General features: G+C 46.4%; 2 protein-coding genes across 2 annotated transcripts in view; one reads left to right on the top strand and one right to left on the bottom strand.

Annotated features, from left to right (window-relative positions):
* The window catches only part of FBXO15 (F-box protein 15), a 39,943-nt gene extending 38,613 nt beyond the window's left edge, over positions 1-1,330 (bottom strand). Inside the window, exon 1 of the mRNA XM_067698843.1 lies at positions 1,203-1,330. The gene's annotated coding sequence lies outside the window, so the exon portion shown is untranslated. The remainder of the gene's footprint in view (positions 1-1,202) is intronic.
* A 654-nt stretch (positions 1,331-1,984) lies between these two features.
* TIMM21 (translocase of inner mitochondrial membrane 21) lies at positions 1,985-9,422 on the top strand. Its single transcript, XM_067698842.1, has 6 exons — positions 1,985-2,591; positions 6,050-6,112; positions 6,208-6,305; positions 8,561-8,634; positions 8,721-8,826; positions 8,922-9,422. The coding sequence occupies exons 1-6, from the start codon at positions 2,291-2,293 to the stop codon at positions 9,015-9,017; spliced, it is 738 nt and encodes a 245-aa protein (XP_067554943.1). The 5' UTR covers positions 1,985-2,290; the 3' UTR covers positions 9,018-9,422.
* The last annotated feature ends 8,153 nt before the right edge of the window (positions 9,423-17,575 follow it).

The raw sequence follows: 17,575 nt of genomic DNA, 5'->3' as shown, positions 1-17,575 counted from the left end.
AATTAGTTGAGCTGGTAAGTAACAGAATACTTTTCTATGCTTAAACATAGGCATCTGGTTTGCTAGAAGGCATATTATGCCTGACTGTTTATATCTATAAATGGAGAATACCTACAAGGAAAAAGATAGTCCTCAACAATGCAAACAGTCCTTAGCATTATCCCTCCACTTGGTAATCTAACTGGGATGATGCGTGCAGAGCTGGGACCAGCTCACGATAAAAGAAAGAGGGATTTAACAAGGCATCACGACAGCACGTGGATATTTCTGACAAACTGGATCACTCGCTTTGAGAAGTGAGCCATTATCCTTGGAGTTAAGCTGAAGTTCCTTTTGGAAAGCAGCTGCCGGCTCCCACTACCCGCTCCTCCCCCAGCTCACTCCTCGAAATTGCCTTCTCTCACTGTGGAAGAGGACCACCCTTCAGGCCCATGGTACCCCAAGAGAAATGGAACCGAGACGAGCCTCCAGACACCAAAACAAAGAACACCCCACGCCCCCGCGCTTGGGCATGAAGACGGCATTAGAGGATTAGAGGTTGAGCACCAAGGGGTAACTGTCTAGAAGGCATCCCTCCAGGTTTGCTTAGAAACTCAGACCAGGCCTTGACGTCGGAGGTGCAGCTCCCAGACCAACCTGCCTAACAGAGTTACCTGGTTAGGGGTTGAGTCCTCCGTTCGTGAACTGGGAGCGAGAGAGAAAACCGATAATGTTTGATAAGAAGAATCTACTTCTCTAAGTTATAAAGTCATAAAAAAGACAAAAGGTGACTCCCGGTCCTAGAATTAGGAAGCAACTTTGGGAACGCGTTCTGGAGGGGACCCTGCCAGCGAGCCGCGGGTGGAGCGCGGAGTTGCGCACCAGCCCCCGCAGGTGAGCGCGTTCACGCGGCGGTTCACCGCGAGGGCTGCTCAGGGTCGCGGGGCTCGCACGCCGCCATTCCCCGCAGGGCCCACTAACCGAACGAACTGAGGAAAGAATACTCCCGGGAAGCTCCTCTACTTGTATCGTGACTTGGGGTAACCCCACGCTTCCAAGTTTTAGAGACTTCCTCCCGCCGTCCTTCCAGACCTTTCCCGCGCTAAAAGGAGCGGCGAGCGACCCGCCACGGCGGAACCAACGAAAATAAAGGGAAAGGGAGGCGGGGGAGTGAGGGGCTTTCCTCGCAGGGGCTCCCCGGGCGCGCGCCCCCCGAGAGTCACCTGAACCCCGAGCCCCCGGCTGCCTTCCCCGCTCTCCCGCGGGCCGAGCCGTCGCCGCCGAGTGGCGGGGTCCGCGCCATGAGGCCGCGCCAGGGCGGTTGCAGTTGCCGGCCGCGTCCGGTCGCCATGGAGACCCAGCGCATATGCTGCTCGGCACGCTCCTCCTTCCGGCCGTCGCACCGCCCCTGGCCACGCCCACCCTACGCCAGCGCGTGCGCAGAAGCGGGGCAGGGCCGAGGACAGTACCGCTTTTCCACGGGCTCCAGGGGCGGTTCTAGAAACTTCCGGGGCCCGGCTTCTACGCACGCCCGACGTGCTGACGCCGAGGACGCCTGGCGGCCCCGTGGGCTTTGTGGTGACTTTGTCACTTCCCACCTGCTGGCTCTGGGGTAGTTTGCGCGGTTTCCTGTCTGGTTTCCTTAGGAAGAACAAACGCAAAGTCTACATCATCTGCCCATAAGGAATATGATAGCGACAATCAGAACGAGGATTTCTGTTTATAGGGGGATCTCTAGGGGTCGCAGGAACAAGCAGTTTATAATTGCTAAATTGACTTTTGCAAGTTCTATTTGAATTAGCGCCAGGGGCACAAACCCCGCCCACCACCAACACGGCCCCGCCTTCTTGTCGCGCCAGGTACTGCGGCGCGTGCGCAGGGGCCCGCGCAGGGGAGTCTGGGAGGCGGCGAGAGGTCAGCGCGCGCTCTGGTCGCCTTGCACTGTGGGAGATGTAGTCCTTGTGCCTTCCCCGCTGCGGCAACTCTGGGAGAAGTGACGCCCTCAAACTACTATTCCCAGGACTCCTAGGGGTTTCCCCGGTTGCTTTGCAAAGGCCTGACGGGGATGGGGTGAATGTCAGCATTGAAAGTAATCAAATCACTTTAATTCCAGTAAAAAGAGGGCCGAAGAGAAGGGAAGGAGAACATCAACTCTTTTCGGGAGATTTTATCTTGATTTACGTTGCTGGAGCCAGAATTATCGGTGTGAACGCGAGGACTGGAGTCCGCGTCCGGCTGGGTGTGTGGTAGGTAGTGAAGGTTTACTCGTCACAGCTGGCATCTTCCCTAAGCGGAGCGGCTTTCCGGGAACATGATTTGTACTTTCCTACGAGCTGTACGGTGTACGGAGAAGCTGCACAGGTCCTCGGGGGAGCGGTTGTTTTTGGCACACTTTGTACTTAACAAAGCGTGCTTGAAGACTGAGCCCAATTGGAGATGGGAGCCGCAAGAGCAGAAGAGAACGGTGCGACCTAGGTGTCTTTTGGGAGTCACCCAGAAAACCATCTGGACGCAAGGACAGAGCCCGCAGAGAGCGAAGGAGGACGGCAGCAAACAAGTGTCTGTGCACAGAAGTCAGAGCGGGAAGACCGCCATCTCAACGTCACAGAAAGGTAAAAGGGAAGTCCCTGTAACGGTCAGTCTTTCAGCAAACGTGATGAGGGCTGCCAGTGCCCTTTTACACAAGTTCAGTGCTAAGAATAAACAGTTCACACAAATTAAAAGGTAGAACCGTTAAACACAGTTTAGAACCAGAGAATACAGGCCCACAATTTTCTTCACAGATCTGAACTCAGATTTGAAAGTTGGTTTTGATATAACTTTGCTGAATTATGTCTATAAAATTTTTCTCAACTTTTCTTAGTTTGGTGACAGCTATATAAAACTTAACCATTGTTTAGAACTTTATAATAAACAAGTAGATTTCCCAGATGTTAGTTCATCTCATTTGAGCCTCAAATTTACTGTTTCAGACAGACATTAGTACTCATTAGTATGTATAAGGCATATTTCCCCAATTTCACACAACTAAAAATTGAATGCAGATTTTCCCAGTCTCAGTTTTCTAGTCTTTCAGAATAGCACTGCCTCTGGCATTCCCCCTTAGATGTGATACTGCTTTTGATTTACTATTTTGGTCAGTAAGAGGCAGTTTCACAGGCTTTCATTGGACTTTACCCATTATGGTAGCTTTTAATCTGCCTCAAGGGAACTAAAGTAGGGACTGTTGTTGCCAATTACTGAGAATGTCCATTCCAGTTATACGTTGGGAATCGGGGAAATGACTGCCAGGTAAGTCCATGGCCCAGCTGTGAACCTTTTACGAGCCAGGCTCTTTATTATACAGCCACCATACGTACATAACAGAGGGACCATAATGACTCCTTGGGGTATTGATGTCAGCTCAGACTCTGTCCAGCAGACCTTGAAGTGTTTGGGTGTCCCCCTTTTCCAGCATACAGTCACCAAGTGAATGGCCGTAGGGCTCAGGTGAAGGACCAGGGGAATCACATATACTTGCTCAGTATAGAGGCTGGTCTTCCTTCAGTAAATGGATTCCAGGTCTGAAGACTGATTCACGTCCAGAAATTGAGCCGTTCATTATCATGGTTGTTCCCACCTGGCTTCAATGCCACGGCCGTCCCCATGGCGTCAGGGCGCTTTGTTCTGTAACGATGTGAAGTGTTTTCCAGGCCCTCCTACAGGACAGTCGGCTGGTGGATTTTGCCCTCGGTGTATTATACCCACTGTAGCGTGCCCATAGTTTGCCATGGCAGTTCTGTTATTTTTACTTCACTTAATGTGGATCATGCTCATCTTTGCAAGAGCGAACGTAGCCATGCACCAGCTCCCAGGCTGCTTGTCAGACTTGAGTTTTTGCTCAGAGAGTACTGCCCCTGTTGATCTCCTCTCACTTGTCCAGTTCTGTATTCTGTGACCCTTCACGCTGCCGTTAGGATACAGCCGGCTCTGCTGGTAGGGCTTCCAGCCCCTTTTGGGGATGGCCTGTTTCCTCTTTCCTCCCAGTTATGTTGTAACCTGGCCAGAGCACATGTCTCGCTAGATGGAAGCCCCCGCCAGGTCTTCCAGGAGGAAGAAGAGCTAGCCTTTAACTGGGAGGCATGAGCTGCTGCTTCACGCCAGAGGGTTCAGGAGAACCTGCGGACTCAAGATTCTGGAGTGCGTCAGCCTTGATACCCCCTTGCCAAGCTGCAGGCTCCCTCTCTTCCCAAGTCACGACCTTGGCCTTAGGCACAAGAGACCTGGTGGGGTGAGAGTCCAGCCTCTCTGCTACTCTTTTGCCCTGGGCCTGGTCCTCAGCTTTTTCTGCCCTCTGGGTGCAACAAAGGAGTCTCCTGTTTTGCTGTGGAGGAGGCGTCTGACTTTCACACTTGACCTTCATTGGTGATCAGTTACCTCGTCCTCTCACTACCTTTCTCCAGCGCATTGGCAGCCCGCTACCACAGCCATCCAGTCCGAGTCCTTATAATTGCTTATTCCCCCTAAACTCCCAAAACGCAACACCCATCAGTGCACTCCCTCCCACCAGTGCTCCAGGCCACCAGCGGTGAGAGCCGCGGCAGTTGTGCGACCACTCCCTGCCGGGCCTCAGCTCCTCCTGCCACCAGGGACGAGTCCTCGAGGCCAGCCGGTGGCCAGTGATCCAGCTCCAAAATCCCAGTTTGGAGCTGCTTCCTAGGACCACTCCTGTAGTCCCGTCATAGGGCGAATTCCAGGGAAGCAGACTCAGTGGGGTCTGTGGGCAGGAGGTTTGGGGGCCTCCCGTGGGGAGGCTGGGCTGGGCTGAGGGAGAAGCTGAAGCATGGGGCGTTTGCGATAGGGCCTCCGCCGGTCCTGCAGGAGCTCGGGGGCTGGGCTGGCCCTTGCAGTCCTCTCATCTCAAGGTGTGGGGCTTGGGCACCAGCCAAGGCACTGGGTGTGGGGAGGGCCAGGGCCTTGGATGCAGGGATTCCGCCAGCCAGAAGCCATGTCAGCTCCCCGCACCGGGGGTGACGGGAGCCTCGGTCCTGCGGGAAGCACGTGGGTGGTCACCACAACACCCCTCATTGCAGAGACAGATGGCAGGAGGGGTTCTGTGTGAAAGTATACGGTCTGAAAGGGTCAAGAAGAGGAAGGTAGACGATGAGCAGCTTCTGCTGAAGAATAACATGATGCTTAAACTTCGAGAACGCGTGGGCTGAGTGATACTCGGTGCGGGCTTTGCACGTAGTACATACAGTCGATGTTTGTGGTTGAATAAACGGGGAAGAGCCTTCCCGAGAGCCTAAGCGAAGCAGCAGTGAGTGTGCCGGGCAGGAATCGGGAGCAAAGGTGTTGGGGCAAAGGCCTGATCTGGGTCACAGGGAACGTCGCGGCTCCTGACCAGCACGGGGTGCCGTGTTCTCAGCGTGCCGCCGGGCTCACAGCGGGCAGTTACTGCTCATTAAGTGTGTTTTGTGACCTCGGTAGAGAATAGAATGAGATGGGTTATTTAAAAAAAAAAAGAAAGTGCAGTATCTGTGCAGGTTCTTCATTTTCTAAAGCAGTTCGATTCACAAATCTGCCTGGCCAAGCAAAGTCCTGTTCTAAATTCAGTTCTGTTTCGTTGTTTCACAGCCAGCAGGGTGGCAGGCTGGGAAGGTCACTGACTGTTGAGGGTCGAGGCCCATTTTGACTGCAGCTGACAAAGCCAACAGGTCTCTTACTGTGTGAACAGCAGACCGTATCCAGTGGTGCCTAATCAAGGACTGTTGTTTCCACTCAGAGGGACTGGATCACTTGTTCAAAGGGTTTCCTCATCTTAGACAATAAGGAGGCATTAAAATCATAACGCTACCTAAAGTAAAGAATCGATTCCTAAGCCCTGCTCCCAGAATCCTGCCGCGGTTCTTTCAGAAAGTTTCTTCAGGTGGTCCTGATTCACAGAGATTTGACAATAGCTGCTCCAGAACATGTACCGACCCCCTCATTAGGTCCTGAGCCCACGTCTCACCTGCTAGAGATCCTGAAGCCAGAAGCATCCCTGCTGACGTCCGGCACACATGTAACCAGTGGTGTTTTCTCTTTACAGTGAAAGAAGCTGGAAGAGATTTTACCTATTTAATAGTGGTGCTTATTGGAATCACCATTACAGGTTGAAAACACAGCAAGTATAAAACCCCTGAATATCTTTTTCATTTTCCATTTGTCTCGCTCTCGCTTTGCTTGAGCTTTTTCTTTGATTTTCAGGTGGCTTGTTTTACACGATCTTCAGAGAACTCTTTTCTTCATCCAGTCCTAATAAGATATATGGGAAAGCCCTAGAAAAATGCAGATTAAATCCCGAGGTTAGTCCTCACGATTGCGTTACACAGACTCTGATCAGGGAGAGGAATGTGGTGGTGGGAGGGGCAGGCAGAGGTCACGTGCTAGTTCTGAGACTAGTGGATTTATATAATAATAAAACCGTAGTGGTTGGATTGTGATTACGTTATTAGCTCTTTGTTCTGTACTTGAAATGCTTTGATTACGAGTAGCACCCAAAGGTCCATGCGGCGGTGTTTCCATCCTAAGGGTACAAGAGAGTCGTTGTACTAGTTGTCATCAATAATTAATGTTTAGAATATACCAGAGTATTAAACTCACTAGTCTTTTTAAAACCCTGATTCATGATCTTGTGATCATAATAGTAACTGTTGATGCTTATTGAGAGCACATTATGCACCAAGCACTCTGCTCAGTGTTGGAGCACATCGTCTTTATTGAGTCTCACAAGAACCACTTGTGTTGGGTGCTACTATTATCCTGTTTGCAGAAGGAAACTGATATTTAAAGAGATTAAGTAACTACACTAACATGACTGAACCGGTAAGAGGGAGAGCCAGAACCTCAATCCCAGTTTGGGTGATTCCACACTTAGGCTCTTAAGCACAGCCTGCCTGAGCCACGCCCTGGAGGATGCAGATGTGGAAAAGCCGCCTCCATTCTTTTAAGGATCTCGTCCAGAGGAAGCTTCTCATAAGGCTTTCCAGTCACAGAGAGAAAGTGCATGTAGCCCGTGCAGTGCCAGATTTTACTCCTGGGTGGAAAACGTTGGCACTGAAACATCTTACTCATTGACATCTTAATTCTTGTACTTTGAAAGAAAGTGGCAGGTGGCATCATAAATATCAGGGCTGCTTCTCACACAGACCAGGGAGTAAATGTCAGAGAAACAGCCGTGAGGCCCCTGGGGAGGGGAAGCTTTGGAACCCGCAGATCCTCTCAGCATCCATGCCCTGCCCTGGGTTTCCCTGGGGCACCACCTCCAAATGCTCCATGAGTGTCTCTAATCTTGTCAGGGTGCAAATGGCAGGAGCTAAGGCCTCTGGCATCTTTCTTTTTCCTGGACTCAGGGCAGTCTGAGAACTGTGGAGGAGAAGGCAGAGGGGGAGGTGTCCCTCTGAGTAAGTTGAAACTCAGCAGGGAGTAAAGGAGGTTCCCATTAGAGTTATTGGGGGTCCTAATTACCCCTGACAAGAAACCCTTTACAGGGTCCAGAAATAAACACGAGCAGTAGCATAATTACATGTCAGGGCGCATCTCTAAGAAGAGAGGAAGAGTTGCTGTGTTATTCACAAACTCGGTCTTTCATAGATCTTCAGCATTTTGAACAAAACAGAACTTCACAGAATAAACACAGAGAGCGAGGTATTATTAAGGTCGTAACTTAATTTGCCGCCTAAAAGAGCTCTATGAAGAATAATTAAACTTCAACAGTTCGATTTTGTTAGGATTTATTAGGGGCCTATTGTTTGCCAGGCACTTTGCTTGGTTGAGAAATAGAAAATACTTATGTTTTGATACAGACATGTTTAATCTATTAAATTATTTGAACAATCGTTTCAGCTACACAGTTCTTAAATACGTCTCATCTTACATATTAGTCTCTATATGTGCCTGAAAATTTTGATACTGAAGATGCCCAACAGACCAAATAAGAAAAATTTCCAGAGTTGAAGCAATATTTGTTTTAGTTTGATATCACATTTCTGTTTTTTTGAAAAGGTTCCGAAGTATTTGCATTTTAAATTCAGTAAAAATTACATTTACACTTCATTGTGAGTTCTCCCATTGGGAATAATGGATTCCTACCTCTAGATCTGGTTTGTTTTAAATAAATCATTACTTGTTTTTATTTGTGTATTTAATAACTAAAAAATTATTTTGATCTCATAGCTTTTAGTATTAGACCCCATTGGGTAAATTTCACTAAAAATGTTCAGACATTTAAATATTTGAACACTTTGTTACATCGTGTTTCTTTTTGTAAAAGGGGAGTGGAAACAGCTCCACTTCAGCCTAACTGTTCTAAAACTACAAGTAACACCATAAAGTTACCTATTTCATTCTCTGTGCATGAAAAGTTTGAGTGTTAATTATGGGATGATTTTTGCATAATAACTCTTTTCCCAGTTTTCTTATCATTGGAGATATCATTTTGAAAGAGTTCCAGGCTTTTTTTTTTTTTCCTAAAATAAACCACTCAGTTTGTCAGAAAATATTTCCCTAGGAAGCTTAAAAAAAGTAGCCCTGACTGAGGAAGCGTCACCTTACTTTGCAGGTGCTAAGTGTCTTCGGCGAGCCCCTTAAAGGCTATGGGGAGATGACAAGACGTGGCAGAAGGCAGCACGTCAGGTACTGCAGGCGGCTTGGATTTGAGAGCTTGGGGTGATGTTTAAGTGGGAGGAATTCAGGCTTGTGTGTTTTCATTGTCTTGACAGTTTTATTGAATACGTAAAAGATGGGCTGAAACACATGCGTGTGAAATTCTACATCCAGGGCTCCGAGCCCGGGAAGCAAGGAACTGTGCATCTTGAAGTGAAAGAGGTGAGATCATGTGGGGATGGGGTTTCTTGAACGCAGACTCAACGTAAAGTGCCAAAGAGCAGGGCAGCACCTTGATACTCATTATTTTTTTCCAGAACCCAGAAAGCGGCGAATATGAATTTCAATATATATTTGTAGAACTTGAACCATATTCTAGAAGAACTATTGTCATTGAAGATAATCGATCTTAAGACAATTAAAAGAACAAGCAACCACGTGTTTCCTTACGGATGTGGAAAAATGCACATGAAGGCTCTGATCTTCACAGCCCTCTTCCAGAGTCTATTTCGAATAAAACAGGAAGGAGTGTAGCTCATAAAAGTGAAGGCAACTGGGTAGTTGTTGCATTTAGACAAACTGAATTAGAGGTTTTCTTGTACAGTGAAAAATCATGAAATAGAGCACACCTTATGTTAAATCATTGAATTGCTGATCATGAGCGGTGTTTCTGCTGTACTTAACATCATCTTTTATGATAAGAAATTTTTGTTATTAAAAATTTTACACCACGTAAATAAGAAAATAGAGGTATTTAATGCTTTTTCATGTTGTATAACTGTAAAAAGTCTGTGAAATAAAATTGAAACTAACAGAAAGATGTCAGAAGCAGCTTCCTTCCACATATTTTGGAATCTGACTTGAGAAACACTTGAAAATATTTGAGAAATATAGGGAACCAAGTGATACACTCTCCAAAATTATCATAGATAGGTGTACGCGTTGCATGTTTTTTATTTGTTGTTTTTCTGTTTTTTCTTTTTGCGGTACGTGGGCCTCTCACTGTTGCGGCCTCTCCCGTTGTGGGGCAGAGGCTCCGGATGCGCAGGCTCAGTGGCCATGGCTCACGGGCCCAGCCGCTCCGCGGCATGTGGGATCTTCCCGGACCGGGGCACGAACCCGCGTCCCCTGCATCGGCAGGTGGACTCTCAACCACTGCACCACCAGGGAAGCCCAACGTTGCATGGTTTTTAGTAATCTAGTTTGTCTCATGTTTCCCCCTCTGTGAGTTGGGTACTTGTGCACGGTAGGACACGTGCACGCTTTAAAGTTGGGTGGACCTGGGCTCTCACCAGGTGTGTGGGCCTCTGCAGGTACCTTAGTGTTATCAGACCTCGCTCCGTCCCATGTACCCGGAGCCAAGTACAGGATACGTAAGAGCAGAAACCTGGCAAGTTTGGGTGGAAGGATGATTTTTAAAATACTGTGGTATGCAATCTCAGTTACGGTCTTAATGGTTGTGTCCCTGCAAAATTCATATGTTGAAATTCTAAGCCCCAGGGGGCGGGGGGGGGTGCTTTGGGAGGTGATTAGGTCATGAGGGTGGAGCCCTCGTGAATGGAATTGGTGTCCTATAAAAGGGACCCCACATTTTCTAATAAAACTTTTTTTGTTACGACCAAAAAAATAAAAAGGGACCCCACAGAGCTCCTTCACCCCTCCCCCAAGTGAGGACACAGTAGGACTTCTGCAGCCTGGAAGAGGGCCTGAGTGTGTCCTTAGCCTAGTCTCAGCCTTAGAGTTTATCTACCTTATTACCCTAAATCCTCAAGCCTCCCCAGACTATGCATTAGTGTACAGATAGGTCAAAACCCTGTTTTCTGCTCTTCTCCACTATAATAACATTGTGTTCTTTCAGTAGCCTAACTTGTATCTAATTTTACCATTTCGGCTACACCTTTTTCTCCTTCCTGCATACATTAGTTTTAATCCATCCCCTACTCCCTGTTCCCACCGCCCCTGTGTGCTGGGTGCTCCCAGAGGCCTTCGGCCAGGAAGTTAGAATCGGCTTCCACACCAGTCTCTGCCCCTTGTGTCTCCCCAACTAATCTCCCTCCTCATGGCACAAGAGCCGCTTTCTAAACTCTGGTCTGATTGCGCCCTGTGCCCACTCACATCCTTCAGTGATTCCCAGATGCCCTGAAAACGGTAAATCCCGTCAGGTCCCAGTACTCTGCCTCAGTCCCTTCCCCCTGATCCCCCCTCCCCCAAGCCTAGTCCAGCCACCCTGGACCAGCTCAGACTCTACGGGGCCACTCCTTCAGACCCTTAAGTTCCAAAGTTTCACTGGTAGGCTGTTTTAAGAAGGTTATGTGTGTTTTGCTACTAAACATTCTCTCTCAGGCACTTGGAATTTTCTTAATGCTTAATCAGGCCAGTTTTTGGCAGAGTAGGATTTTTCCTCCCCTCAGTGGCAGTTTCAAAAGCCTTCTACAGCATTCCATAAAATTCCTTGGGGTCGCAAGGCATTATTTTTGCCCCATAATTATTGACAGTGCATTTACAGCACACAAAGAAGTAGACTGCCAAATCTCCTGCAGTCCCGGCCGTATGTCTGCAAAGCCAGAAACACCTCTTTTTTTTTGCGGTACGGAGGCCTCTCACTGCTGTGGCCTCTCCCGTTGCGGAGCACAGGCTCTGGACGTGCAGGCTCAGCGGCCATGGCTCACGGGCCCAGCCGCTCCGCGGCATGTGGGGTCCTCCCGGACCAGGGCACGAACCCGTGTCCCCTGCATCGGCAGGCGGACTCTCAACCACTGCGCCACCAGTGAAGCCCACCAGAAGCACCTCTTGCCACACATTCTCTCCTTAGGTTCTCACAGGTGTAGGGGGCTGACTAGGGGCTCTAGTTTTACTGATGGGGAACATGGGGCTTTATTATTCGTTGGGAACCAGAAATAGGATTTCTCACTCATCCATTCAACCTTTTAGAGTCTTTTAACACCTGCTGGGTCCACCTGATGCAGAACAAGAGCGAGGGGTCGCTACCCACTAGGGGATTGGGACCAACCTCTTCTGATTCCCACTTTGTTTCACCCTCCTTTGCGCCTCCCAGACCCTCATAGTATCTCAGAAAAGACATATACACTATATGCCAACCAAAGCAGGAGACAGTGACAGTAGAGGGAGCACGGCTAGGGAAATGGTCCAAGCGAAGGTCATGGGGCTGGCGAACACTGGACTCATCATACGAGAAAAGTCAGGACGAGACCTCCAGGAACAGGAAGCCTGGGGCCAAATCACGCTCCACCCACTGAACCGCGTAATCCGGGATGAACTCACCCCCTCAAGATCCTCAACTTATTCACACCTTGGGCCTTATAGGGTAATGTTCACAATGTGGACTTATCTTCCGGGGCCCAGCATTCAGGAGCAGCCAAGAGCATCTGCTACAGCAGCAAGGGGCTCGAGCTCATCCACTCTGTGTGACCTCGGAGCCTGGGATACGGACGGGTTGGTCTGACTCACGTCCTAAGCGTAACCCGATGCTGCCTTTCCCATTTCTTTACCTCTTTGCAATTCAGTTTCCTCGTCTCTCAAATGAGGACAGTAATAGCACCTCGTAAGGTTTTTATAAGGATCCCATGTGCTGGTGCGGAAGGCACTTCCTCAGCAGTTGGCAGCTGGTTAGACTGCAGCTATTGGAGGATCTCGTCTTCCCTTTAGGTTTAGATGGTAGACAGAGGAGGTACCATTTTCATTTTTGTACCGTCAGTTCTTAGAGTATTTCGATGATAGTAGGTTTTCAAAAGTTCTATTAAAACTAAGCCTTAGGGCTTCCCTGGTGGCGCAGTGGTTGAGAGTCCGCCTGCCGATGCAGGGGACGCGGGTTCGTGCCCTGGTCCGGGAAGATCCCACATGCCGCCGAGCGGCTGGGCCCGTGAGCCATGGCCGCGGAGCCTGTGCTCCACAACAGAAGAGGCCACAGTGAGAGGCCCGTGTACTGCAAAAAAACAAAACAAACAAAAAAAAAAACACTAAGCCTTAGAAGCATCTATAGATACCTCTAAAACAGGCAACACAGTTCTCAGAGGGTGACTTTAAAAGCTGCTGAAGTCCTAGTATGCCAGCTCTAAGAAACAAGACTGCAAAAATTATGGCTGCAGTCTTGTCACAGTCCAGAGCATTCCTGCACCAGTAAAACAAAATAACAACCAAAATAACATAAATCTAATGCCTTTAAAAGATTGAAATTCCTCTAGGAGCAGGGTTGGAAAAAGGAAAACATACATTCCTCTTCAGAACACACACACACACACACACCAGCAAAAGATGGTTCATGGAACAACCAACTTGTAAAACCACCTACTTCATAATATGATAAAACAAAAATGCAAAGAAAAGAAAGTAATATTTTGATCAAATAGTTAGTAGAGCCACAGTAAATGCTTTGATTCATGTCTATTGATTTGACCCTAAAGTGTTTTGTGCACTTCTAGAAAAGAACGTTTTTGTGATCAAACATTTCTTTGCAGTGAAAATTGTGTAACTATTTACTCAAAAACTCCAAGATAAGCAGCTCAGAATAACCATTGGCATTAACCAGACTCGTTGGATATTCTGCAATTATCCACGGACTGTGCAAGGTGGCATCCCAGGGCCACCCCTCTTCTTACCACAAGGCATGTGATGCTGCCAGCAGTCAGTGATTTACACAGAGCTTGTAAGGAAGGTGCCCCCCATCTCCCCTGACACCCAGACAACTTGCGGAGGTCCTCTGTCCCTCTTCCACCAACATCCCATCTCCAAATCCCCCACCCAACCGAGAAAAAATTAGTCAGTGCTTCTAGTTTACAACCATCATACTAATAAGATCTCTGGTAAATTATAAAATGCCTCTCCTTCTCTTTCTGTCCTCTCCCCTTCTTCATGGAATTAATGGCAAACTTTTGTTAAAAACAGTTAACAGGGGACTTCCCTGGTGGCGCAGGGGTTAAGAATACACCTGCCAATGCAGGGGACACGAGTTCGAGCCCTGGTCCGGGAAGATCCCACATGCCACATGCCGCGGAGCAACTAAGCCCGTGCGCCACAACTACTGAGCCTGTGCTCTAGAGCCCGCGAGTCACAGCTACTGAAGCCGTGAGCCACAACTACTGAAGCCCGTGCACCTAGAGCCCGTGCTCCGCAACAAGAGAAGCCACCGCAATGAGAAGCTCGCGCACCACAACTAGAGAAAGCCGGCACGCGGCGATGAAGACCCAACACAGCTAAAATTAATTAATTTAAGTTAATAATTAAAATAATTTATTAATTAAATTAATTTATTTTTTAAAAAACAGTTAACAGCAATGCAAAGACCTCATGAGATGTTTAACATGTGTCATTTCCATTGATTAAGATCTGAGCCATTATGAACATAGATGCAAAAATCCTCAACAAAATACTAGCAAACAGAATCCAACAGCACATTAAAAGGATCATACACCATGATCAAGTGGGGTTTATTCCAGGAATGCAAGGATTCTTCAATATACGCAAATCTATCAATGTGATAAACCATATTAACAAATTGAAGGAGAAAAACCATATGATCATCTCAATAGATGCAGAGAAAGCTTTTGACAAAATTCAACACCCATTTATGATAAAAACCCTGCAGAAAGTAGGCATAGAGGGAACTTTCCTCAACATAATAAAGGCCATATATGACAAGCCCACAGCAAACATCATCCTCAATGGTGAAAAACTGAAAGCATTTCCACTAAGATCAGGAACAAGACAAGGGTGCCCACTCTCACCACTCTTATTCAAAATAGTTTTGGAAGTTTTAGCCACAGCAATCAGAGAAGAGAAGGAAATAAAAGGAATCCAAATCGGAAAAGAAGAAGTAAAGCTGTCACTGTTTGCAGATGACATGATCCTATACATAGAGAATCCTAAAGATGCTACCAGAAAACTACTAGAGCTAATCAATGAAGTTGGTAAAGTGGCAGGATACAAAATTAATGCACAGAAATCTCTGGCATTCCTATATACTAATGATGAAAAATCTGAAAGTGAAATCAAGAAAACACTCCCATTTACCATTGCAACAAAAAGAATAAAATATCTAGGAATAAACCTACCTAAGGAGACAAAAGACCTGTATGCAGAAAATTATAAGACACTGATGAAAGAAATTAAAGATGATACAAATAGATGGAGACATATACCATGTTCTTGGATTGGAAGAATCAACATTGTGAAAATGACTCTACTACCCAAAGCAATCTATAGATTCAATGCAATCCCTATCAAACTACCACTGGCATTTTTCACAGAACTAGAACAAAAAATTTCGCAATTTGTATGGAAACACAAAAGACCCCGAATAGCCAAAGCAATCTTGAGAACAAAAAAAGGAACTGGAGGAATCAGGCTCCCTGACTTCAGACTATACTACAAAGCTACAGTTATCAAGACGGTATGGTACTGGCACAAAAACAGAAAGATAGATCAATGGAACAGGATAGAAAGCCCAGAGATAAACCCATGCACATATGGACACCTTATCTTTGATAAAGGTGGCAGGAATGTACAGTGGAGAAAGGACAGCCTCTTCAATAAGTGGTGCTGGGAAAACTGGACAGCTACATGTAAAAGTATGAGATTAGATCACTACCTAACACCATACACAAAAATAAGCTCAAAATGGATTAAAGACCTAAATATAAGGCCAGAAACTATCAAACTCTTAGAGGAAAACATAGGCAGAACACTCTATGACATAAATCACAGCAAGATTCTTTCTGACCCACCTCCTAGAGTAATGGAAATAAAAACAAAAATAAACAAATGGGACCTAATGAAACTTCAAAGCTTTTGCACAGCAAAGGAAACCACAAACAAGACCAAAAGACAACCCTCAGAATGGGAGAAAATATTTGTAAATGAAGCAACCGACAAAGGATTAATCTCCAAAATTTACAAGCAGCTCATGCAGCTCAATAACAAAAAAACAAACAACCCAATCCAAAAATGGGCAGAAGACCTAAATAGACATTTCTCCAAAGAAGATATACAGACTGCCAACAAACACATGAAAGAATGCTCAACATCATTAATCATTAGAGAAATGCAAATCAAAACTACAATGAGATATCATCTCACACCAGTCAGAATGGCCATCATCAAAAAATCTAGAAACAATAAATGCTGGAGAGGGTGTGGAGAAAAGGGAACCCTCTTGCACTGCTGGTGGGAATGTGAATTGGTTCAGCCACTATGGAGAACAGTATGGAGGTTCCTTAAAAAACTACAAATAGAACTACCATATGACCCAGCAATCCCACTACTGGGCATATACCCTGAGAAAACCGAAATTCAAAAAGAGTCATGTACCAAAATGTTCATTGCAGCTCTATTTACAATAGCCCGGAGATGGAAACAACCTAAGTGCCCATCATTGGATGAATGGATAAAGAAGATGTGGCACATATATACAATGGAATATTACTCAGCCATAAAAAGAAACGAAATGGAGGTATTTGTAATGAGGTGGATAGACCTAGAGTCTGTCATACAGAGTGAAGTAAGTCAGAAAGAAAAAGACAAATACCGTATGCTAACACATATATATGGAATTTAAGGAAAAAAAAATGTCATGAAGAACCTAGGGGTAAGGCAGGAATAAAGACGCAGACCTCCTAGAGAACGGACTTGAGGTTATGGGGAGGGGGAAGGGTGAGCTGTGACGGGGCGAGAGAGAGTCATGGACATATACACACTAACAAACGTAGTAAGGTAGATAGCTAGTGGGAAGCAGCCGCATGGCACAGGGATATTGACTCGGTGCTTTGTGACAGCCTGGAGGGGTGGGATAGGGAGGGTGGGAGGGAGGGAGACGGAAGAGGGAAGAGATATGGGAACATATGTATATGTATAACTGATTCACTTTGTTATAAAGCAGAAACTAACACACCATTGTAAAGCAATTATACCCCAATAAAGATGTTAAAAAAAAAAGATCTGAGCCATTTAAAAAATAATAATAAAAGGAAGCATGCCAAAACGAAAAGTTAGTTGAAAAGGTCAAATTCCTTAGCTGAAGAATCCTGACTTTACTGCAGGCAATCGGTATCAATCGGGGCATGTATTGCTCACGTTGTATTTGATAGGTGTTGTAGCATCGAATTACAGGAAGGAGGCAGCACAACAATGAAGAGAAGAATCAAATGACTTGTCAGTAATGATGCTTCAGTCCAGGGGAGCCTCGTTTATGAGAACCCACTGTTCACATTCACGTACTGTTCCTGCCACATGAGAACGTGGCAATGGGAATGTTCATTTATTTAAGCAAAACTGTCAGCACTGTTTCAGAGAGAAGTAAACAGTATAAAACAAATGTGTGCTGAGCGAGGCACATGGCTTTCTGCCTACAGAGGAGACACTAAAGGACCATGTACTGACTTCACAAGGACCCAAACAGGCACAGACGATGAAAACCAGCTATTATGTTTTCCCAAGAAGCCACTGTGTGTGATGGGCTGCCAGTAAATGCTGCCAATTTTGTTTAGAAACGATTCAGATAAAAACCATAAACCTATTAAGCTAAGCGTCACAGTCATTGGTATCAACTGTATTTAACCTACACTTGTACAAAATGGACATAATACATAAAAATAATACGTCATTTCAAGTAGTTTCAAATAATTGGATTGTAATAGGCTTATTGTTTTTCATGTCAGAGTTACAAAAATGTTAATTTTTGTCTTTATCGAGCATGACGGCATCATTTGTTTGTATTATTATTAATACTGATGTATTTTATTTCTAATTTATGTAACCGGGGCATGCCAATGCATGTGCCCAGCTTCTCATTAGTGATGCCACCTGGCAGCTACCACTCTTGCAGGGCTCGCCTTACGCTCTAACAGTGGGGGACAGGAGTGCAGCCCGTGGCCTGATTGCTTCCGGCCTTTGAAGCATTCTTGATTTGGTTCCTGTGGTTGTAGCCCCGAGGATGTGTTCTAAGTGGGCTGCTGACACT

Source organism: Pseudorca crassidens, chromosome 12 (genome assembly GCF_039906515.1).
Source record: "Pseudorca crassidens isolate mPseCra1 chromosome 12, mPseCra1.hap1, whole genome shotgun sequence".
Classification (NCBI taxonomy): domain Eukaryota; kingdom Metazoa; phylum Chordata; class Mammalia; order Artiodactyla; family Delphinidae; genus Pseudorca; species Pseudorca crassidens.
Note: the sequence above shows the minus strand (reverse complement) of the source record. Positions and strands in the feature narration are given on the sequence as shown.

Excerpts from the sequence above, each read along its gene's own strand:
- TIMM21 (XM_067698842.1), top strand. The coding sequence starts at position 2,291 with ATGATTTGTACTTTCCTACGAGCTGTACGGTGTACGGAGAAGCTGCAC. Across the intron at positions 8,635-8,720 it reads GGCAGAAGGCAGCACGTCAG|TTTTATTGAATACGTAAAAG; the intron begins GTACTGCAGGCG and ends TTGTCTTGACAG. Across the intron at positions 8,827-8,921 it reads TGCATCTTGAAGTGAAAGAG|AACCCAGAAAGCGGCGAATA; the intron begins GTGAGATCATGT and ends ATTTTTTTCCAG.